General features: G+C 46.2%; 2 protein-coding genes across 4 annotated transcripts in view; one reads left to right on the forward strand and one right to left on the reverse strand.

Annotated features, from left to right (window-relative positions):
• The window catches only part of FARS2 (phenylalanyl-tRNA synthetase 2, mitochondrial), a 384165-nt gene extending 373617 nt beyond the window's left edge, over positions 1–10548 (reverse strand). Inside the window, exon 1 of one of the 2 annotated variants that reach the window (XM_082848141.1) lies at positions 10418–10548. The gene's annotated coding sequence lies outside the window, so the exon portion shown is untranslated. The remainder of the gene's footprint in view (positions 1–10417) is intronic. The other variant, XM_082848140.1, reaches the window with a different exon arrangement.
• A 299-nt stretch (positions 10549–10847) lies between these two features.
• Positions 10848–24278, forward strand: part of LYRM4 (LYR motif containing 4) — a 116615-nt gene continuing 103184 nt past the window's right edge. For both annotated transcript variants that reach the window (XM_082848046.1, XM_082848047.1), the window contains exon 1: positions 10848–11254. In XM_082848046.1, coding sequence (XP_082704172.1) covers positions 11169–11254 — 86 coding nt within the window. In that variant the 5' untranslated portion in view covers positions 10848–11168. The remainder of the gene's footprint in view (positions 11255–24278) is intronic.

The raw sequence follows: 24278 nt of genomic DNA on the forward strand, positions 1-24278 counted from the left end.
TATATGTATTTAATGCAACTTTTTAAAATCCACCATGAAACATGAATTTAAACATTTTATTTTTAATACAGTGAAAGATGCGACTACCAGTTCTTTTTCTTTCTCATTTCAACACCCGCGACAATACGGAGAAAACATCAGCAGTTGAAATCTGACGGCGGCTCTAATAATGCGGTAATTATTCAAGTTTATCCTGATAATTCTTTTTATAATCCTACCTTCACTTGAAAAGCTCTTGGCCTTCAAGGTGAGGTCCATGCCATGCAGACAGAAGGCCACGGTTGCATAAGTACCAGCTGACTGAGGTTAGCCACAGAAGGCAGAAAGAAGGTTGAACTCCAACAACTCCAGGCCCTTGTTCCTGGATAAGTCCTCCCACAAACTACAGCCCAGGAGGGCTCTAGCCTATTGATACAATGCAATCAAAATAATGAAAATTAAAAAATAAAGAATGGAAGGAAAATGCAATGATAATCCGAAATCACAGAAGGTCACTGAGGACATAAGAGCTTCTGCTTCTCAAGGAGACCATAAAACACACCTATTACGCATCATAAAATGAGCTGAATGCAGGTCACTGCTTTTAGAAGGCCTTTTCAGCTGCAGAAATTACCTACGTTTAATGGGTTAGTATTCAGTGGTAATATTTTTCAATGCCAGAAGCTAATAAAATCACATCCTCTGGATCTGCGGTGTCTAATATAGTAGCAGCTAATCACAGGTGGCTATTTAAATTTAAATTAATTAAATAGATAAAAATCCAGCTCCTCGGTTGCACTAGCCACGTTGCCAGTGCTCAAGAGCCTCACGTGGGTGGTGGCTGCCACACTGGACAAAACAGGTAGAAACACTTCAGTCATCCCCGAAGGTCTACTGGACAGAGCTGCTCTAGGGTACTAAGTGTCTTTTCCTGAAGCCATCACAGCATTTCTGTTCGTTCACTCAACAAACGTTTGCTGAGCTCCTACTATGTAACAGGCACAGGGCTGGTTGTCGAGCATGGCAGTGAGTAAAACTAAGAATTTAAGTAGGAGATAAAGAGAAACCTCCAATATACGAATGGAGCCCTGATTTTTAGATAAAGATGAGCAGCCAGGGAAGGGCTGTCTGAGAAAGTAACGTTTAAGTCAACATTACAAAGATAAGCCATTCAAAGAGACAAAATTTCCAAACAGAGGGACGGAAGCACCCATGTGCTCAGGTGGGGAGGGCTTAGCATGTTCCAGAAACTGATTTTCATGCATTTTGCAGCTGTCTCATTAAACTTGAAACACCAAGCAAAGCATTTAACTGACACCCAAATCTATTCCCATGGGAAGTCAGACAACAGTCCGTATATTATCCTCAGCAGTTCCCCTTCTCCCTCTAAATCACCTGCCTTTCTGTCAGTTCATTTCTTGAAGGACTGACTTCTGAGTAGGCAGGCAGAGAAAGCAATTAATTTTGTTACTTCTTAGCAGAGGAAATAGGGGCTTAGGCGAGGTTTCTGAGTGACTGTGGATTGTAACTGGCCGTGCTAACATGGCCACGGAGATGTTCTCATCACAGGTCGAGCAGTTTCCATCTGAGGGTGGTTGTCAGTATTCCTGCCGGGGCAAACCACTCACACCGACTTCGGACAGCAAGACCCAGCCGCTGGGCAGACAGCTCACTGGGTGGATGGCCTCTCCCTGGAAATGCAGCTAGGGGCCACGCGGCGGGGCACCACCGCCCCGTCACTGCCCCACACACAGCGCACGAGGGAGACTGAACACACCCACTCGGGCCTTTGAAGACTCTGCCCCACAACTCGCTTGTGCCATTCACACACCTCGTCATTCTCCCGGCTTCTCCTCTTCCCGTCACCCTTGCAACCAGAGTGGCCGTGCCCCTCACAGCCCAGGCTCCTGTCCAGGGGCTGCACAAGGTCTGCAGGACGCACGCCCGGGCCTCCGCACACAGCCCTCTGGTGCACCCAAGGCAGCTGAAGACAGCATCCCTCCTCCTCTGCTCCAGCGGGAGCCAAGCCACCGAGGAAGCCCCTTCCCACCCTCTTTACTTTAGGGACAGAAAAACAGAACCTCTACTGCTGCAAAGAGCTGAAATGCTGGGATTGAAAAAAAAAGGCTGCACCCTCGCACCAAATTAATTAAGAGTCAAATGTGGAAATCATGCTTAGCACGTCAGGTTTTGATTTTTCAGTCTTAATGAAGAAAAGGCCAATGCTAATAAACAGAAAACCCCGGTGAGGTGGAACAGTTATGAAAGACAGTGTTAAGGAAGGTACTTTAAGTTCACACATGCCATGGCATCCACTGGTAGAGACATTTCTGCCCAAACATATTTCAGTAACTAAGTATGCCATCAACATTTTGGGTAAAATCTTATAAAAACACTTCATTTTCCTACATTTTGCAGAAAGCATAAGCTTCGGATGTTAGAATACCATGTGAATGTAACACAAAAAAGGAAACAAACAAACAAAAACCCACTGAAACCCACAAACCTGGCAGACCTAGTTCACTCAGGACACCACCACCACACCCGCCCTGCACACTCTCTTTTTCCAGAAAACCAAAGCAGCGTGTCTTAGGGTTAGGGTTAGGGTTAGCTGCTCTAACAAAAATACCACAGACCTGGTGGCTTATAAGCAACAAATATTTATTTCGCAGTTCTGGAGGCTGGGAAGTCCAAGATCAAGCCGCCGGCAGATTTGGTGCCAGGTAAGAGCACACTTCCTGGATCTCAAGACTGTGTCCTCACATAGTGAGGGGTGAGGGAGCTCTCTGCGGTCCCTTTTATAAGGACATTAATCCCATCCTGGGGGCTCCACCCTTATGACCTGACCAACTCCCAAAGGCCAACCCAACACATCCCACTGGGGGTTAGGATCTCAACATATTTATCGGAGCTGGTGGGGAATGGGGGAATGGGGTGGGGAGGACCACGGCCATTCAGCTTACGGTACAAGTAATGAGAATATATTCTTAATCTTGGAAATGTCCCTAGAAGTAAGGAGAGCACAGCCTATTTCAGTTCCGATTTGGACAGAAGAGAGGAGTTAAGTAGGAAAAAGCAATCTGGTCACAGGTCACACACCTGGGGCAGAGCCTGGCTGACCTCTGACCTTCCAGGGCTATGTTCATTACTTCACCCATTTCAGGATCATACTGCAATCGCTGAAAAAGGTCAGTAATCGAGGGTTGCTTATTTGAAGTTATAATTTAATTACAGATAAAGTGTAACTTTAGAGAAAATATTTGTAAAGAGTAGGCTTCTAGTCCAAATGGAGAGAGATATAAGATACCAACTCACAAGTACCCTCTGCTCAACTTCCCTCATTTACTATGTGGAGCGATCCACAGTGGGCTGGGCACAAGGACAGTCCTTAAAGTGAAGGGTGGAAACTGACAATGTGATGTTGGGATTTTACTGAAAAAAGTATTTAAGTAACACTGAGCAAGGGAAAAATGCCCTTCTTCCATATTACAAGTAAATTACGATATATAAATATTTAATTTTTAAAAGTCCATAAATATCTTTCAAATCTTAAACACGTTCACTTCTAAACATGGGATGTCTGATAATATGCCATTACAGAAAAACAAATTTTAGCTTTGGTGTTGCTAGCACCCTTTACACCCTAGAGAGGTTATTTGGGAAATCATCTGACTTTAAGAACGAATGTTTAAGGCATCTGGGAGTTAGTGGTCCTTAACTTCAGCAAGTTTTACTGCATCTTCTTTGCTTCTGAGCTGGTATCTTTCTGGTAAATAAAAAAATGTTTGTTGTAACTAAAAATAAAAAGTACCTACAGCCACCCATTTGGAACTGGTACCCATTTCTCTTTTCCTCAAAAGTATAATTGCAAAGTACAGTCTCCTGGCTTTCTCCTTCCCCCGCGGTATTCCGAGGGTGATTCAGGAGTATAGTGAGCCTGCATCTGAGAAGCACAGGGCATTTTACTTGAAGGTATAACTATGACACGTATTTGTCCCTGTGTTACTTGATGTATAGACAGGAATAGGTGGGCAGAGAGAGCCTTCCGGGTGCTCCCAGCCCACGGGGAGCCTGGACAAAGGGACATCTCCTGTCTCCTACTCCTGATGAGGAAGCCTTTCCCCTCCACCAGCCCATCACTCCCATAACGCTGGGCCTGCCTGCCCTGCTTTAAACCTCCTGAGCACAGCCTGTTTGGTCTTTCATGTGCCTTTGTTTTAGTATTTGTGCACACAGGCCTGTGCTCATCTAAGGGAATAAAATCAGTTTGATCTAGAGAGCACCTTGAATTCTGGAACACCTTACAAGAAATGAAACTGATTTGCAAATATTCACCATGCACTTAGCAGAGGTGCCGGGGGAAAAAAGAGTTAGCAAGAAGTCTCTGCCCTCCAAAATTTCAGGAGGCCAGCTTTGCAATATTCCAAAAAGCCTTATGGGCATGACTGTGCCTTCACCAGTCTCATCTTGGTGGCAGCACTGGGGCCAGAGGTTCTCAGTCATGGCTGAACATCAGAATGACCTGGGAAGCTACTCAGAGGTTTTTACTTGACAGCTGTGGGAGGAGTCCTGACATCAGCAGTGAGTCTGACATGCACCCCGGATCAAGAGCCACCACTCTGGGCTGACAGCTCACAAATTCCCTCCGCTGCTAAGGCCACAGGTTCTCAAACTGTCAGTGTTGTTCAACTCGGCCTTGAATTTCATGAAATATCTAGCGTCCTACCCATATATATATATTTTTTTGCTTTATGCTCCAAAAGATGACTTGTGTCATCTGAACTTCAACTAGCACATAACCCTGAGGGAAGCTATAAACACCTTTAGATAATCATTTTAAAAATTATTTCAATTTCCTCCACAAAATCACTTTTTAAAAAAAAAGAAATTTATTTATTTATGTGGCTGTGTCAGGTCTTAGTTGCGGCATGTGGGATCTTTTGTTGCGGCACGTGGGCTCTGTAGTTGAAGCACACGGATTCTACAGCACAAGGGCTTAGTTGCCCCGCGGCATGTGGGATCTTAGTTCCCCGACCAGGGATCTAACCCGTGTCCCCTGCATTAGAAGGCGGATTCTTAACCACCAGACCACCAGGGAAGTCCCCAAAATCACTTTTATTACAAGTACTTCTTCATATGAAAATCTCATCCTTAATGAATTACAAAATGTTATTTTTCATTCCAAATCATCATTCAAAATGTTATTTGATAAACATACTAGTTTGCAAAAAATAAGAAGAAATACTGGCTCTTTTCAAAGGACTCTCCTGAAATTATCTTCACATCTTCCACAGAATGTTTTGCTAAGGCCAGTTCTGATAAGATATATATTCAGGCCTTTGTATATGCAAAATTAGATTTTGATTTATAGATTTACTGTTAGGGTTTGAAAGAATAAGGCACATATGTCACAAGAAGATGGGCTGGATAGGGCAGGGAAAAGTCTTGGTGGAGGGTCAGCTGTCTCGTATTTCAGGGACAGAATCAATGCTAAAAACTGCTTAAGGGGGGAAACGTTCAAGTACAGGATTTATTTTCCCTTAAGATGAGGTTCTCCCTCCTGTAAAAGCAGTGGACAAGGAGAACTTTGCACACACCTGGCCCACGTTCATCTGAGCTGTTCCTGGAACACCGGGATGTGGGGACGGGAGGTGTTCTTCCTGAAGGTACTCACATCGTCCTGCTAAATGAGGGCAGTTCTGGGAAGAACCAGCAATGGGTCACGTGCACAGGGGCAGAAACATGGCTGGACCTTCTGTATTCCAGTCAGCTGTCTGACTTGGGCCGATGGCAGTGATTCTCCATCCTGATGGCGCCCTGAAACCCCTGACACTTTTTAAAGACATTACTGCTGGGCCCCCAACCCAGAGCTTACGACTGCCTTGATGTGAGTGGAACCAGAACACTGGTATTTGTGAAAGGTTCTCGGGTGTGTGCTGTGAGGCCAGGGTAGAGGACCAGTGGGCTAATGAAACCAGTTCTCCATCTAGCAGCTACTGTGACCTGGGAACAACTAAAGGGACACAAGTTCAGTTGAAAACAGATCTGACCTCTTAGCCTAGTCTCTCTCCTAGACACAGGTAGGAGGGGAAGGCAGCTTTTGAGAGAGATGAGCTTGAACTTACAGACAGGCAGACAGAAGGCAAAGAACTAATTTGTTTAAAAAAAAAATTCCTATAAGTGACATCTGATACACTTTATACAAACTCAGTTGTCAATTTTACTGCTGTTTCCCACAAGTAAGGCAATACTTAGTCTCCAAAGAATGGAGCTCCAATATCTGGTTACTTTCTAAAATTCTCAAGGAAAAGACTTTAAGTTTATTTGAAAAGAGCTTCTACAAAAATGTGAATCTCTCACATACACATGAGTGCCTGAAAAAGGCACTAAGTCTTTTCCAAGAGATGTTAATAGAAAAAAATGTAAATTTATCTTAAAAGACTAGAAAGCTAGTATAAAAATCAACATTTGAGATTCTCTGAATATTTGTAATATTTCCTATATAAAGAAGTTAGCTTTGGAAATAAGTGAGAATCTAAATTAAAATTCAAATATGACTAAAATTTACCCATGTTATCCCAGAAAACTTAATAAACTTCAAACTCCTGAAGCTGGCTCTGAAGACCTTCTGTGAAGCAGTGCAGCATCACAGCCAGTACTACAGCTATAGACAGAACACACCCCAGGCCCATGCCCACCCCCTCGGATCCCTACCTGTACAACTGGCTAAATAACCTAACCTCTCAGGTCCCTTTCCTTAATGGGGGTAAGAGCTGTCCTATCATCTGTCCACTGAGATCTTATAACCTAGAAGAAATAGACAGGTTTCTAGAAACATACAGCCCACCAAAACTGAATCAAGAAGAAATAGACAATTTGAATTGACGGATCACTAGAAGTGAAATTGAACCCGTAATTAAAAAAAAAACTCCCTGCAAAGAAAAGGACCAAATGGCTTCGCTGGAGAATTCTACCACACATACAAAGAAGAACTTATACCCATCCTTCTCAAACTCTTCCACAAGACTGAAGACTCCCAAAGTCATTCTATGAAGCCACCATCACCCCGAAACCAAAACCAGACAAAGACACTACCAAAAAAAAAAAATTACAGGCCAATATCTTTGATGAATATAGATGCAAAACTCCTCAACAAAATACTAGTAAACCAAATCCAACAATACACAAAATGGATCATACACCACAACCAAGTTGGATTCACCCCAAGGTCACAAGGATGGTTCAACAATATGCAAATCAATGTGTTACACCACGTCAACAGAAGACAAAAGCCACATGATCATCTCAATAGATGCAGAAAAAGCATTTGATACAATTCAACATCCATTCAAATACCCCCCAAAGTGCGTATACAGGGAACATATCTCAACATAATAAACTACTAACTCTTGGAAGACAGGATCAGTATTTGATGTGTAGCCCTCACGTAACCACAGGAACTGGGACTTGAACCACCAGCTGGTCAACTACTTGTTGAATATGCAGACGTACAGAACCAGGGTTTCAGCACTGCTAAAATAGAGGATTCCAAAAATAGGCTTTGAAATAAAAGTCTACCAACACCTGAAAACCTAATCTGTATTTCAATAGCTCAGATGATAAGTTCTACTTCACTTGTATGAACTAGCCAATGCATCAAAGAAAAAAAATGACTTATCCCCAAAACAGAGAAAACATCATTAAAATAAGCCAGGTAGGGACTTCCCTGGTGGTCCAGTGGGTAAAGCTCTGCAATCCCAATGCAGGGGGCCTGGGTTTGATCCCTGGTCGGGGAACTAGATCCCGCATCCATGCTACAACTAAGAGTTTGCATGCCACAACTAAGGATCCCGCATGTCACAACTAAGACCCGGCACAGAAAATAAATATTTTAAAAATAAATAATAAAATTTTAAAAAATAATAAAAATAAAGCAGGTACAGGGCTAATCACGTCTGCTCATCGATGGTCCCTCTCCCCACCACACAGCGTTCCCTGAATGGATCCTGCGCCCTCGTGCCTCCCTGCTTTGAATGTACACTACAACCTGTAACTCAACACATTCTCCATGTTCGCCCTCTGGCTCTTACTACTCATTGTGGAAATACCTTCTCTGATGGAATGCTTTCCCTTAAGATCAAAGTCCTAGTTGAATGTCCCTCCTCTGTACTCCCTTAACACTTCGTAATATTACCCCTATCATAGCACCTGTCAAAAATAAATTGTTACTTTGCTTATCTAGTTCACACTGTAACGCCACCATGTTGTATAATGTATGGCTCTTAGGAAGCGTTCACTGAGTGCTGAAGGAATGAATGAGGAAAGGGCCTTCAGTTCCCTGTTCATCTCTGAAAATGAGGGAGCTGATGTACAAAGTCTCTTCCAGCTTCCTATTCTATTAGTGTGAAGGAATGATAAAACCAAATGACGATTATGTGTAATAAAGACTTAGATCCACATTTGGAGTCGAATAACTTCTAAATCGTAACATCACAAGTTGCTCACCTATGCAAGATTTCCTTTGTACATCGTTTTAATATTTAAGCTGCAAGACAATAAATTGCTGTTATACTGCTTGTTATGGTTGGAGAAATTTCTCTTCAAAAATCATTCAGTGCTCAACAGCAATCCTAATTTTAATATAAGGTAATGCATGATTTTACATAATGAACTATAGAAATTTCATAACTATGGATAGGTGGATATTAAAGAAATTTTTGCATTTTGAGGCCTAAATGGTAGTAAGTGGGTTACGTCTAGTTTATAGTCGTTATGTAAGAAAATACTCTGCCCAGAACAGAATGCATATTAAAGGACATATGAGTAAGGTCTATCCTCAGCTTCTGGCCCAATCCCACTTTCAACTTCAAATAGAGCTTTTCTTGAAAATAGTCATTGCTGCAATGAAGAAATAAAAAAATGGAGATTTAGCTTTGGAATGTGATTTTTTATTAGGCTTTTAAGGCAATGATATCCAACATACTGGCAAATTATTTCAAGTAAAATAATAAAAGTATTTTTTTGTGAGGACTTAGCTTAGAATCAACTGGGAAGCTACCATTTCTCTAACCTCAGCTATTCCTTGTACTAACAGATGCCTACACTACCCAAACAAACTAAACTTTCGATATTTATTTGTAAAGTTTTATTTGATTACAACAAAGTTAAAATCATTTAGATATGTTAATTGTATACATTAATGATTAAATTGCTTGATAATTAGACAAACAACTGTATATCATAATTATTCCAACTTCATTTTCTAGATGAAAGCAAAATATAATAAAATAATGCAATCCCCACTGTTTTTAAACAAGCCAAAATAATTCTCATGTTTTTTCTTCTAACTTTGATAGCTTTCTCTGTTTGTAACTTGCGTTAACGCTGTAGTTTTCCTAGGTGCCACACACCTAATTTACATCATCTGCATTCAACTGTTTTTCATATCAAGAGAAAACAGTTCTGCATCTTTTTCTATAATAATGTACAAGACCCTTGATCTTGAGTCCTTTGAGTAATACCAAAGGATAAACTCAAAATATTAAAAACCCTTTCAATAAACCTGAAGCAAGATTTGCCCAATGACCTGATCACCCTGCAGGAGTAACAGAAGTTTGGCTACTCTGTAAAAAGCCTTATTTGAGACATAGATGTATGAGACATTAACAAAAATCGAACAGGAAACGTAAAAGGATTTTAATAAAAGTATTTTGTCTTTCATGCCTTTAAAAAAAATACCACTGCATTACAACAGATAACATAACAGATATAACAAGCACAGGTGGATGTAAGGACCCCAGGTTACAAGTACGCTAAAGTGCAGTAAGGTCAGAGAAGTGTCTCCTGCCCTTAAAGTTCCTGAAAATACGAGGTTGCTTTGGCATAGAACAAGTTATCACTTCAAAACGAGACAAACTTAAAGAAAGGAAACACAACCAAAACTCAGTGGTTGGAAAAGAGATGGATGTGAACGCCCACTTGTTTCTTACGTATAAAGTTACCCCTCGCAGTGTTTTGGAGGAGAAAACGCTGGCTCTTCCCATTGTTGGTTACATACACAAAGATTCCAAAGACAAGACAAGCGCTTTGCAAACAAAGTAACTAGAACCAGCTCAGGCTTCCCCGCGCCGGGTCCTACGTTCCACGGTCAGAACCACCAACTGTATCCCCCCGGGTAACAAGGTGATTCAGAAAAGCTGGCGTCTTCAGAGAAGGGAGAAAACTTAGCCGGGAAGAGAGGAGAAAACTTGCTCAGCTTCTTGCTGGGGTCTGAAACGATCCCAACAGAGTCCTTAAACCCCTCAGGTTTCCCCAATCAAGCACCCTCGCCTCCAACCTGGGCCACCCCAGATCTGACTATCAGACGACAGAAGTCTGCGGACGCACGGAGAGCTGACCACCCCACGAGAGGGACCTACGCGCGGCCGCGCCCACTCACCCGCCGCTCCCCGGGAGACTGGAGACCAGCCCGGGGTCCAAGTCCTGGGCGTGGCAGGCTCGCCCCTCTCCGGGCCCGGCTCCAGCTCACCTCGGCGCGGCCCGCCTGGGCGCCGCCATCTTGACCAGAAAGGGGGCCTCGCGCCGGAGGCCCCTGAGTGGGCGCCCTGAGCGGAGCCGGAGCGCCGGGGAGCCCCAGGTCGGCGCCCTGCGTCCCCCGCGCGCTCGCGCCCCGTTCACGCGCGACAAGCGTCCCGCACGCAGCCCCCGACCCAGGAGTCTGCGGAACCGGCGCCCCGCGCAGCCCGCACCGAAGCTCAGGCGGCGCCGAGGGCAGCCCGGGCGGAAGAGCGGGCGCGGGGCGCGCGCTCGGTAACCTGGCAACGCGGAGCAACCCGGCGTCCCCGGCGAACCCCAGCCCTTCACCGCGAGGAAGCACCGACACCCCGCACCCGCCGCCCAGCCCTCGCCGCCCCTCGGCCGCTCCGCCTGCCGCTGCCCGCAGTACCCCGCGGCGGGGGCGGCCGCCGAGAACACCTCCCGCCGGCGCCGCCCCCTTAGCTGCCCGAAGCCCGCCTGCGCCGCCACGCGCGGCCGGAGCTCACCTGGGCCGGGGCGCAGGCCGCTCCCTGCGCCGAGCCCCGCGCGCGTGTCCCGCTCGCGCTTCCCGCGGCAGCGGAAGTTTCGGGAGTCGCGTTTAACTCGGGACCTCGGCGGAGAGGACCCCCCCCCTGGGTTTTTTTCGTTCCAAGATGGCAGCCTCCAGCCGCGCACAGGTGCTGGATTTGTACCGGGCGATGCTGAGAGAGAGCAAGCACTTCTCCGCCTACAACTACAGGTGAGCGGCCCGGGAGGTGCGGGCGCGGGCGCGGCCGGGGTACAGGAGCCCCTGCCCCGCGCGGCCGCCTGGGCGCCCAGAGGGGAGGCTCCCTGCCGGCCGGCGTGGCCCGCGGACCCTCGGGGGGCAGCCGGGGGATGGCCCTTCGCGGGCGGGAGAAGACGTTCGCGTCTGGTGATGTGTCCCCAAGTCGGACGCTCTGCGCCGGGAGCTCCAGGAGGTTCTGCTCCGGGAACGCGGTTAGTGGTGTCTCTGCCTTTAAGCTGGATGCCAAGGTTCAGGTTCTCAAGCTAGGACCAGTTTGTTGCATTTATAAGAACTTTCCGTAGAATCGGAAGACTTGATCGTGGAAGTGACCCGTCAGTAGCACTTGTCCACAGCTGAAGGCTCTCTCTGGCCATTCCTTTCATTTCAGAGGTGTCTTAATTAGCCTTTTTGTTTGTCAGGATCCGTTCTACTTGTGGCATCGGTGGTGGGGCGGGGTTTGTGAGGAGGAGACGCAGGGTGAGGTCAAGGAAAAAAAGGGCTCGCCAGCTTCCAGGAGCTGAAACGTTTATCCTGGCCTCACCAGATGGGGATCCAGCTTTTAGGATCTTAGCAGCAGGAGAATGAGAATCTAAACTCTTATGTCGTTAATGTACCGCCTAGCTTTTCCACGCCTGCCCCATTCTCATGTTTGATCTTGAGTCCTTTATCCTTCCTCTTAATATGTCTTTTGTCTACTCCAGAGCATCTGCATTCTTTTCTGCTTCCTTGTAACTCATCATGAATGTATGTACCATATGGATTTTCTCTGTGCCTCCTTGTGGATTGGGTGTCTTCTCCTAACTACCTGACCCTCTGAGTTTGAGCCATATTCCCAAAGCAAGAATATGGTAAGGCCAGCTCATCACTTCACACCAGGTCTCACCTTCCATGATTGACAAGCCTGTGGATTGGCTTTCCTAGGAGCAGAGTCTGCGACCTGTGGAACAGACCTGGTTGGGTAGCTGCCCTCACACTGGGTGAATGAGCGGGCAGGCCCTATGATGGGTAGACCCAGTGCAGTGTTGGTTATCAGACACTAAACCTCTCAAGCAGTGACTTTCTAATTTTAGATACCTGCATAGAAAAGGTACTCATCCTGTAAATTTGAGAACGTCTGGGTCACACCAATGAAGTCATATCCAACTGGTCAGTAGTTAAAAAAAAAAAAAACACATTTCTGGAAGTGCATTGTTTCACTTAATGACTTTGGCTTTGGAAGCTGAAGATGGTAAACAGCAGGTATACTGGTGGAATTTTAAACCAGAAAATTAACCAAGTACTTACTACCAACAATTTAACCAAGTCTGTTGAAAGAGCCCACAAAATACGCTTGTGAGTAAGTGGAAACCAATCATTTTCACCACAGTCTGGAAGACAAATTTTGTCGTTTAAATTTACTGAAAATAAACAAGAACTGCAGATAAGTCACTCAGGGCTGTACCCTGTGGGCAGGAAGTAGAAATTACATGGTAACATATTTAGAAAATAATGGTTCAGATTATGCTTTGAGTAATCGTTTTGAGTTAAATTTATTATCCACAAATAAATGTATTATCCAAAGGAATCTGGTAATCACTTTACACTGTTTGCTGAAATCATGGCCCTAAAACGTGAGATTTCCCACTATTATCTCCTCAGATAATAAACTGTTACAAAATATGTCCTTCTTTTGTATTAAGCTGTGTTTTGTGGATTCCAAGGATACCGCCTCCCTCTTCTCTTTGTCTGGTACGCCCGCTAATCACCTCTATCTTGAGTTCCTCTGCTTCCTTTGAGATTCATCTCAGTGTAACCTTTGGAAGGTTTTCCTCATTCTCTTTCTTCTCCATTCCCCACTCCCATTCAGACAGGTCCTACTACTACGTATTCTTTTACTGCGGTGCTCCCAAACACTCCCAAAACTACTTTGCCCAGTGCCATAGCAGTCCCTGGAGATGGAAAGATGAGCGCGCTGGGCTCAGCAAGGCACCTGCCACCAGTGGCTTTTTTAGGAGCCTCTGGGACACAGCTGTAGAGTCATTGTCACAAACTGTGGCAAGTGCCGTGACAGGCATGCACAGGGTGTTGAATCAAGATGCTTCCCAGAAGATAGCGCTGGAACGAAGGTATGAAGCAGTGTGATCTTCTGGTGTGCTCGGTGATGTCATAGAATAGATTTCTGCTGGAGAGTTAAGTGTGATTTGGGGGTGACAGAAGGCAAGACTGGGCCGTGATAAGGAACCTGGACATTATTCTTAGCTAACAGGCAGCCGGTAAAAAGCTTTAAGCCATAAAGTGACATGGCCAGACTTGCCTTTTAGCCAGGCAGCTAGGTGGAAGATGTTTGTGAGGGCCAGATACAAGGACCCCAAATGCGAGTTGATTAGGACAGTGCTGAGGAGAGATTAGGGCCCTAGTGGGGGCAGGAATAGTGGAAGAGAGAGGAAAAGATACATTCGATCAATAATTAGAAGGTAAAATTGTTAGATTTCAATGAATGATTGGATTCAGGAGTAAAGAAGAGAATCCAAGCAGAGTCCAAAAAGATGTCTAGGTTACTAGGTAAACTGAGGCACAGAGGTTAAATGTGAAAGTTGCACGATTAACTGACTTAGGAAATACAGAAATACCTGGTCTTGTGGAGAGAAGAGTTTTCAGTTCATTTTTGGAGCATCTTGAGAGAATGTCAGCTGGGGTCCCCAGCAGAGGCAGTTGTTCACATGAGACTAAAGCTCAGGGGAGCAGTCAAGCCTGGAGTTGTCATCACCACGCACTTGCTGTGTGACCCTGGGCAAGTCACTTCATCTCTCTGCTCTTCAGTTTCTTAATCTATAAAATGGAGATGATTTATCTGTCTCATAGGGGATGAGGTTTAAGTGAGTGAATACGTAGGAAATGCTTAGAGTTGTGCCTGGTGCAGTAGGCACTAAATAAGTAGAATCCTTATCATACGTGGAATTAAAACCTTAATATTTGGTAAAATTTCCAGGAAGAGTATTTAGGGTAGTGGTTCTCAGCCAGGGCCAGTTTTATTTGACAGTGTCTGGAGACATTTTTGGTTGTCACAATTTTGGTGGAAGGATGCCCCTGGCCTCTAGTAGTTAGAGGCCAGGGATTCCACCAAGCTCAGGACAGTCCCCCATAGAAAGAGTTTTCTGGCCCCAAGTGTCAGTCATGCCAAGATTGAGAAATCCTAGTTTATGGTGAGAAAATTAGTGCGCTTAAGTTGCTGTTGTAGAGAACTTCAAAATTTGAGGTCTTGGTTGAAGAAGAGCCCCTGAAGGAGGCCAGGAAGACGCAGTCTAAGTACGTGGTTCTCACTGTATTGGTCTCAGGATCCTTTTGAATTCTTAAATGTGACTGAGGGCCCCAAAAGCCTTGTTTATGTGAGGCATAGTTATCAAGATTTTTCATATTAGAAGTTAAAACTAAAACATTTTAAAGCACCATTTTTTTTTTTTTTTTTTTTTGCGGTACGCGGGCCTCTTACTGTTGTGGCCTCTCCCGTTGCGGAGCGCAGGCTCAGCGACCATGGCTCACGGCCCCAACCGCTCCTCAGCATGTGGGATCTTCCAGGACCGGGGCACGAACCCATGTTCCCTGCATCGGCAGGCAGACTCTCAACCGCTGCGCCACCAGGGAAGCCCTAAAGTACCTATTTTTAAGTAAACTAATAAACCCATTGCATACTCAGCTAAATAACACCTTTATGAAGAATAACCATTTTTCTTCCCACCCCCCCAAAAAAAAACCACTGCTGACAGTGACATTGTTTGACATTTTTGCAAATCTCTTTAGTGTTTGGCTTAATGGAAGACATGTGGATTCTTGTATTTGTTTCCGCCTAAACCTGTTGCTATATCACAGGTCATCTAGCCTCTGGGAAATTCCTCTGTCCACTTACAAGAGAATTGGACTGAAAAAGGCAAATATCTCTTTGGGATGATAAAAATACGTTTTCCCGATGGATCCCCTGAAAGGTCTCCAAGACCCCAGTGGTCCCCGGGCCACACTTGAATGACCCCTGTGGAGTCTGAGAAGCGGGGAGAGGGCAAGCAGAGAGAGCAGTGTCACGGAAGCCAGAACAGCTGCGTGTTTGGGAAGGTGCTGCAGGCAGGCCACTTGCTTTAGCAAAGTCCAGTAAAGGAAGAGGGAAGTGTCCCCAGCGAAGGGACCTCTGGGGACCTCTTCCAGAACAGCATCAGTGAAGTGGTTAAGACAGAGCCAGAGTGTGGGCGCTAAGAAGTGAACCAGAAGGAAGTAGACAGCAGTGACTGTAGACCGCCTCCCCGCCCGGAGGCCTGGTTAACATGCGGGAGTGGGGCTGGCTGCTAGAGCACAGCCACAGGAGAAGTGACAAGCCGCGCCTCTGCGGGCCCAGGTGGTGGGCTGGCTCGCAGCAGAAGGCGGAACACTCCCTTCTCCACCGCAGAAGGAGGTGAATTTTTTTTCTTTATTTATTTTGGCTGCGCCAGGTCTTAGTTGCAGCACACGGGATCTTCATTGCGGCCTGCGGGATCTTTTAGTTGCAGCAGGCGTCTTCTTAGTTGCAACTCTGCAGGAGGTGAATTTAAGTTGGAATGTAAGAGGACAGGAAGTTGAGGTGATGGATGCCGTGCTGACAGCTCGTTTCTGGATAAAGTGGAAGATAATCGGATGTGGTGTGTTCTCATATTTATTACACGTATCACACCATTAGCATTGTTGGTTTACTTGTCTTTCAGCCATTTGTCCCTCGAAGGCAGAAATTCCATCTTATCTCTGCATTCCTGGTGCTTAGCACAATACCTACCTACTCTATGCTTATAAATACTTGTCGAAAAGCAGGAGGAAATTGTATTCAGAGGTAATTTTTATCAGCCGTTTCCCCCTACTGATTAAAAATGTATTTTATTGTAAAATGTGAGAAAAGGCAAAAGCAAAGCCCAATTGCCACCCAACTGAGTGTCAGAACTCCTTCATCCCTCATTAAGTGGTTGAGTCTTTATTATACTTACTGCACACTAAGCGTCGTGTTGAGAGCTGCAAATCAAAATGAGCCTCCCGTTAAGGGTAGAGAGTGGTGAGTAGCATTAGAAGTGTGTGCCGCCTTGAAAGTAGATCTCATTAGGAATGCTGTTGGCTACAAGTAACAGGAAACCTTCACATGGTGCTTAACTAAGTAGGGGGTTACTCTTCTCACATGGAAAAGGGCTAGAGTATGAGGCTGCTCCAGCTGATACAGCAGCTGGATGATGTCAAGGTGTCTTGAGTCTCAGGTTTCCTCTCATGCTTATGCCTGATGGTTGCAAATGGCTATTAAAGCTCCAAATATCATATCCTTATTGAAGGCAAGACAGACAGACAAGAGCAACCCCAACCGGGCATGACTAGGCTTTCTTTTCATGAGGAAAGGGTAGACTTTCCTGGAAGCTTTCCAGCAGACTTCTGGTTCTATCTTATTGACCAGAACTCAGTTACATTTCTACCACTAGCTGAGCAAGGGGCTGGGGAACTAGGTGCTCATCTAGCGTCTGCAGTGGGAGGTGACAGAGAAGCACCGGGAGTGACTGCTGCATCCGCCAACAGCTGGCTTCTATGCAGGAAGGGCACGTGGTTGCGGGTGCAGAACTCTCCAGGTGCGCATGGCAAGGCACTGGGGAGGTGAAATGCACGGGGCACGTGGGAACCAGGGGCAGGCAGTCGTGGAGCCTTAGCTGGCGCTCCATCCCAGGTGAGCTCGTGCTGGTGAAATAACCGGCTAGTAGTAAAAAAGATCTGACAGAAAGGTGGGGCATAGAAAAGGTGAGCAGTGGGCTAAGTTCGCACAGCTGGTCATCAACAGAACGGGAACTAGAAAGTTCCAGGGCGCTGCTTTTCTACAACTCTACCCTCTTTAGTAGAAATCTCCTACAAGGCATGCATCCTGTGTCTCGGCCGCAGAAATTCTAGAAACATCAACCCAAAGCTATTTATTTTCACAGTTTCTTCTTACAGCTGCAGCAGCTAAATAGGCTCCCTGGTTTCATGGCTGGTAAAATTACTAATTGTTGCTGAGTGTCAGCTCTCAATTACCGCGTGCTGCACAGCTGAATGCACCATCATGGAAGTCTTCGATTGCAGTCTCGTGAATGGACTAAATAATGACTCCTATTTAGGAGTCTGTTCCCTTTTTGAACTGGAAGCTGAGGACCTGGAACCCTGAACTTGTAAAGAAGTCAGGACCCAGGCATGTGTCTCTGTTCACTGTTGCAGGTCTCTTCACACCAGCTACCTCTGCTGCTGATAGATCGAGAATGCTAGGGTGAATAGTCCCAGCCCAGCGGGAATGGTATTAACAGCAAGCACCTTTCTCTTTCTAAAATGGGACAGCTACACTGGAGACCTTAGTGCCAAGTATTCCTTTACCCCAGAACAAATGGGCAATTCAGTTCACGCCTAGTATTTCCTGAGAACCCATAGCATATGTATTACAGCACTAGGGCCCAGGGTAGATACAAACACAGGGTGGCCCTGCTGTTACAGGATTGTCGTGTGATGGGCATAGGACGTGGACACACAAGAACAGCTCAAGAAACTGCCTTGTACACAGAGGAAACATGCAAATTGAAATAATGTCCAGACACTGCAGATTTGCACATGTAGCGGCAGAGGCGCTGGTCATGATGTTTTGTCCATCACGTATTACAGTATCGCACAGGTACTATACAAATGACATTGTAGTGATTGTTTCAACCTTCTAGGCCTAACTTCCACTTCAGTTTTAACTTTATACGTCTCTTCTCCTTTAGAAACTTAAAATCCTAAAATATGTTCTTCATTTAATAAATGTAACCCCTACCTCCCCACCGGGAAAATCTTTGCTTTATTCTCAGACTAACCCTGCCTTTAAGCAGAAGTTGCTGATGTGTGAGAAATTCCATCCTCTTGTTCTTTGTCACCTTTTATGCCTTGACTCAATTTAGGGCCTCACAGACCTGTCACCTGGGACAGCTGTCAGGCTGGGGAGCATAAGATGTTGCATTTTGCTTCTTGGCATTCGCAAACACAAGATTATTAGGACTTTTACCCCCACGATAAAAAGTTTTCCCCCTTTTTAAGTCATGAAATGCCTGTTTATATTGTGAGGATTCGGAGAAACCACAGAATTCTGTAATAAGCAGCCAAGTAAGAGCTTTGCCCACCGTAAAATGTGGGACAAGTCGCACCTCTCTGTGAAAAACAGCTCTAACTTACGGCTGTGCAAGAGCTCTGAGGAAGTGGGGAGGAATACAAGAGAAGAAGACTACTGTTACATTGTCCAAGTTCTCTGCAAATCAAGTCTTGAATATGTCCTGAATTTATACCAGTGGGTTTCTCTAGGGCCGCCTGCTGTTACCTGACCCCTTGCTTCCACAGGAACTAGAGGCAGTTTACTTGTGCCTAAGAAAAGCAGTTTCTTAAGACTTTTGAAAGATGGATTATTCAGTATCTTTAATTATGTTTGGAATTCCCCTCCCCCCATTTTTTTTTCTCATGGTTGCAAAGTTCTGCCATGTTGAGTGATGATGGTTTTGAAAAGTAAGAAAAAATTATACAGTTAACTTAAAGAAGAATACATTTGAGATATCCAGCAGCCTAAATTTGGAGGGAAGTGTTAAAAAATTATTAGATCGATGTCATTGCTGATTTATTGAGCTTAGTTTATAAGAGTTTCCAAATTGCACTTATTCTATTTATATTTCACCCTGGCCCCTAAAGCATTTTAAAACTTATAAAAATACATACAGTAAAATGCAATAACATGAAATAATTGTTATAATTTTAAAATAATAAATGAGAATCAGGGCAAAGGGGAAATAAAGGTAGAGAATATAACAGTGAGGTGTAAAGTTGGACCACAAAATGCAATTATAAGTCAATAGAACTTCCTTAAAGTCTCTGTATTCTGTATTGTAGTAGGGTAATACTTTTTTTTAATGCAAAGTGTACTTACAAAACATTCTCTTAGGAAATTGCTAGAATGTAATGAGCGTTATAGGAAATTGACTGCGTCTTAAGGCCTCACATCAATTGCTGTGTGCAGTCTTTGTTGTGGATGAAAGGTACTTAAGGTCCTGTTACTTCTCCTTTGTGACCCCTTTCCTGACAGACTGAATCCCACTTCATTTTGTATAAGCCTTAGCATTTATTTTCTCAATTAACTGGTACCTAACCAATTTAGGAAAATTATAACCAAATTAAGTGATAAAATGAGATAAATTACATGAACCAAGCTGTGAATATCTAGGTTTAGCAAGAGTCAGCTAAATTAAGGTGGGTCCTCCTGGCTTTTGTCTGGATTAGTAATAGAAACGCCGGGAATAGGGCTCCTCAGCTGATCTCTACCACCCCTGTTTTAAGAAGCAGATTTAAAATTGCCAAAGTTGAGACATAATAATACATCACCGTGACATTTTGATTATCTGTTTGGCTTCATAGCAACTCATTATTGGGGTTCTATTTGAAAGAATAATTGTTTTTTTAACTCAGGGATTAAAGGCAAACAGCTCACAGAGATGATCCTTCAGGATAAATCGAGGATAAATGAAAGTCATATGGCTTGATGCTACTGCTTCCTGCTTGTTTCCTTTTCCCTGGTATTTCTTCCCCTAATATTGTGATTCCTGAGCTAATTTGCTTGAAGTATTGTTTTCAGTCTCATCAATATGAATGAGAATCATGAGCAAGGCTATCTTGATTTAGAAAGATTCCTGGCCTTCGAACCAAGAAACCTTGGTTCAAGTTTGAGGTCAGCTGGCTCCCAGCTCTGTGACCTTGATGCATTTAGTCCGGGTACATCCTCCGGAATGCCAGAGTTGCGAAACTTCCTGGCAGAATGTCGTATATGCAGTAGATACTCCGAGATCCCTTCTGCAGACAGGAGTAAGCTAGTTAATATGCACTTATCTCTTAAACTAGTAGATCAACTGCCAAATCTTTTAAATTCGTAGTAGCTAGCAGTCGTTTAATGAACTCAGTCAAACTTGTTGAGCCACGTTCTGCACAAGGTGTTTATTAGCGATCCAGAGAACCCTGTCACGGTAGTGTGTGGTCTCTGGTGATGTGTGGTCTCCGTGTGATGAGGTTGGTTTGAGTCTTCATTCAGCAGACATTGATTGAGTACCTGCCATGGGCCAGACCCTTGGGCTCCTTGCCGGAAATTCAGAGACAAACACAACGTGATCTTTTCCCAGGCGGGGCTTGTGGTTCAGTGCCTAGAGTAAGACACTGAGGATTGTACAAAGGCGCAGTGGCAGAGAGCTGGCAGAGCAAATAGGAGGGGCGACGGAGCCCGCCCCGGGGGCCCAAGGTTAAAAAAGTGATGGTGGCTTGCCCGGCTCACTCGTAAAGACTCTGCAGGGACTCGCTGGCGAAGGGGGGCAGAAGCCGAGAGGACGGGTGCAGAGGGCGGTGTAGTCGGCGCTGAGTGTGAGGGGCTCCCAGCAGTGCGGCCTCCCTGCTGGGGCCTCAGAGACACTGTGCCGAGTGCCAGGCCTGGTCCTGGATGGCGGAGAGCCGCGCAGGGGCTCAAGCAAGACTGCAGAGAGCACTTCTAGCGAGACCACCCCAAGCGGACGGAGACCGAAGACACAGAGGCCAGGAGGAGGTGACTGCAAAGGAGGGGAGGGTGGCTTGAGATACGCTGAGGAAGAGAATGCGCCAGTCCCAGTGACTGCGTGGATGCCTTGGGTTAGAGAGAACGACCTGACCTAAGGTCAGGAGAATGTAACTGGGAGAAGTTGTTCCAAATGAAACATCGTGTGTCAGGGACAGCGCCTCCTTGGTGTGAGGAAGACGTCTGAGCACCAGGACGGCATCTGGACAATTCAGGCTCAATTCTAAATCGTCTCTTTGGCCCTAGGTTTTGACTTAATTTGCAACACTCTGTATGTGCTTATCTCACTTTCCTTTCTTCAATTATGTAGCTTTCATATATTAATGTTATTGTGAGTTTATCAGTCATCTGTGTCCCATTAGTTGACTGTATCTGTTCCCAGGGTAATTATTTGTTTTATTTACTAGTTGGCTACTACCTTCATTGGATGTCATTAATGCATCTGTTAGCCTTATATTTATTCTTTTGTTCCTGGGGTAATTTTTTGAGTAGGTTTAGTACCCCACCTTTGGCCTAGTTTATTCAAAATTATTTATATGATCAATTCATTATAATTATAAATATTACTCTGTAGCATAACTATTCATTTAATGTCTCCATACATTTCTTTTTGCCTGCCCATGTTTTGAGAATAAATGCAAAGATTTTCCCTATATAATTATCCCTCTCCTACGTCTGATCTCTAGGAGTAGTGTTGTTTTCACCAGAAATCACTTCCATAGGCAGAAGCATCTCTTAAAACCCTTTTTGCCCTTTACTGAGCAAAAAGCTAAATTAATTGAGGAAATAGTTCCTTGCAGCCAGACTGGAGCCAGAAGAAGCCACTGACCCTGTATCCTGGTCTAATTGTCTCTCATTCATTGATTCACCAAGTCTTCCGGAGCACTCACCGTATGCCAGAGTCGTGCTCTGTGCCTCTCCTTCCCGGACTGCGGAAGAACAGCTTTCAGCCCTGGTTGAAGCGGTAAACAAGCTTTTAGTGGCAGCCTAATGCTTTATCCCAGACTTAAAACCCTAAAGGAAGGAAAGCCCTGGTGGGCGTATAACTCAACGAGAGCAGACCCCGATCGGGCAGCCTCCAAGCAGGGACGTTGCTCACAGGCTCTGGCCTGTGTGGGCCCCGAATCCTGACTGCGACGTTCAGTCCCTGCATCCGGCGCAGGCCCCTCTCCCTCCCCGCGTTGGAAGGACGCCTGTCACCGGAGACTGTGATATTCAGTTTCTGGGCTCGGTGCTTCCCCTTTTCCCTCTCCACACTTTCCCGGTAACGTTATCCGTCGCCAACTGTGTGTTGACTCCCCCGGCTGTTTGCAGCCCAGGCCCCTGTCCCGAGACCAGACGCCTCACCTGCTCTCGCCTCCTGCACGCTCCGCAGAGGTGCAGGAGGTGACTCAGCACCCACACCTGCCAGCACGCCTGCTTCCTCCCCGTCCTGCCCCTCTGCTCCTCCCTGGGATGGCTGTGCGCATCCTCTGCTGGCGGCCCCCTCTGCACCCTCCTCCTCCCCGTGAGGCCTCTACACGCAGGCGCTAACCTAGCGAGCTGGGTGCCAGAAAGCACGGCCTAAACTTGGTGGATGGAAGATTTCTGGGAAGAAGTACGATAGTTCGTCCAACTTAAAGACCTTAAAAGGAGTGGCGTCAAGACTTGAACCCGAAACTCTGAGGCCAAAATGTGCACACTCTCACGCAGCCAGTCTTCTCCCCTTGCTTGAAACGCCCCAGAGGCTCTTCTGGCCTTCAGGTAAAATTCCCTCCCGGCTTCACGCGCTCCCCCTAGAGTCCTGCCTTCTCCCCTCCTGTCTACTTCTCACGTTTCCTGATGCCACGCAGCTTTAGGCCTTCATGTGATCACGTAACGAGGCCTGAACTTTCCTCCCCCACACAGCAAGTTCCTACTCATCCTTCACACTTCAGCTAACAGGCCAGCTCTTGGTAAGCTCTCTGAAACCTCCCAACCCCACTCTGCTCCCTTGTTTAAAAATATTAAAAGAAAGAGAAAGGAACATCTTTAGTTGCTTCTCACTTCTTTGGGGATAAAATCCTTACCACAGCCTGCATTTCTCTAGCCTTATGTCTTCTCACCTTCCCATCAAGGGTGGGGGGAGCCCTTGCCCTGGCCTCCTCAGGTGCTCTGCTCCCTCTTCCCTGGGCCGTTCCTCTGTCTGGCAGGGCCCCCTTCCAATTCACACAGGCCACCTGTCCCTGCTCACTGGCCTGGCCCAGCAAAGACGCTCCCCAGCCCGGTCGGCTCTCGCAGCCCGTGGGCCTCTCCATCGGACGCTTACACCGGTTGTAATTTTGTAGTTATTTTGTGATTATTTGAGCAATGTCTCCCCCACTAGTCGGACTGCAGGCTCCAGGAGGGCAAGGACTGTGTGTTTCCCTCACCACGCTCACCCCAGCCAGCATCCCAGCCAGGCCCCAGTGTGGGCACCAGCATGTGGTGAATGGACGACTCCTGTTCTCGGGGGCCCCTCCCACGTCCTCCAGATACCTTGTATAAATCCTGCTGTGATCACTCCCCCATCACTTTGCCCCTTATTTACTAGACTGTCATCCCCAGGGAGTGGGGACCATGTTTGAACCAACTTTGTCTCCTTAGTGACGGCACACCGTAAGCGCGTGAGAAATGTCTGAGCGAGCACTGTGTGTGGGTAACTGCTTATTAACAGGCAGCGGCGGAAAGATTTTGGTGAATGGCCAGGGTGACCGTGTTTAGGACCCAGACGGTTACATCATTTTGTTTTCCTTCCTACCTCTTCATAGATCAGAATACAGAGGAACCACGTTTTCCCAAGCCATATTTATAGCCATCCTTTTTTCCCCCAGAAATTTACCTATTATATTTTAAAATGACTTTCTGTGAGTGAAATCAGCATCGTATCTTTCTCACTGGGATCAGCCTAATGTAAACGTCTGCAAAGTCCTAAGGCATAACCACACAGGAATCCAAGCCCCTTCACCAGTCTGGGGGAGACCATGAGCCAGTGCGAGCAGTGACAGCAGGAACCAGGGGCCTCAGGGGTCGGGGCTCCCAGCCGGCACCCGTCAGCACCCACTGGCCTCCGCGCCTGGTGTTCGAATTCCCAGGTGCTTACTGCCGCTACCGGCTCGCCCGTCCTCATTGCCACCTTTGCTGCGGCCCGTCAGGCATGCAGGGCACCGCTGTCTCCTGGTCTGTCTCCCTCCCTTCCAGGTGGAAGGCCCCTCACATGCACCCCGACCTCTCACACCCGCTTCAACCCCTGTGCTCTGATGATCCGCCCCTCCGTGCGTCCTTTCCCCAGCCTGCAAACCAAGGGCCTCCTTCCTGTCCTGGCTGGGCTGCCAAACCGAGCGGGTCCAAGCTAAAAACCTGCATTCCTCCCTACCGCATTCCGGCCCTCCGGGCGAGCGGGCC

This window comes from Leucopleurus acutus (genome assembly GCF_964270905.1).
Source record: "Leucopleurus acutus genome assembly, chromosome: 10".
In the NCBI taxonomy this organism is placed as follows: Eukaryota; Metazoa; Chordata; class Mammalia; order Artiodactyla; family Delphinidae; genus Leucopleurus; species Leucopleurus acutus.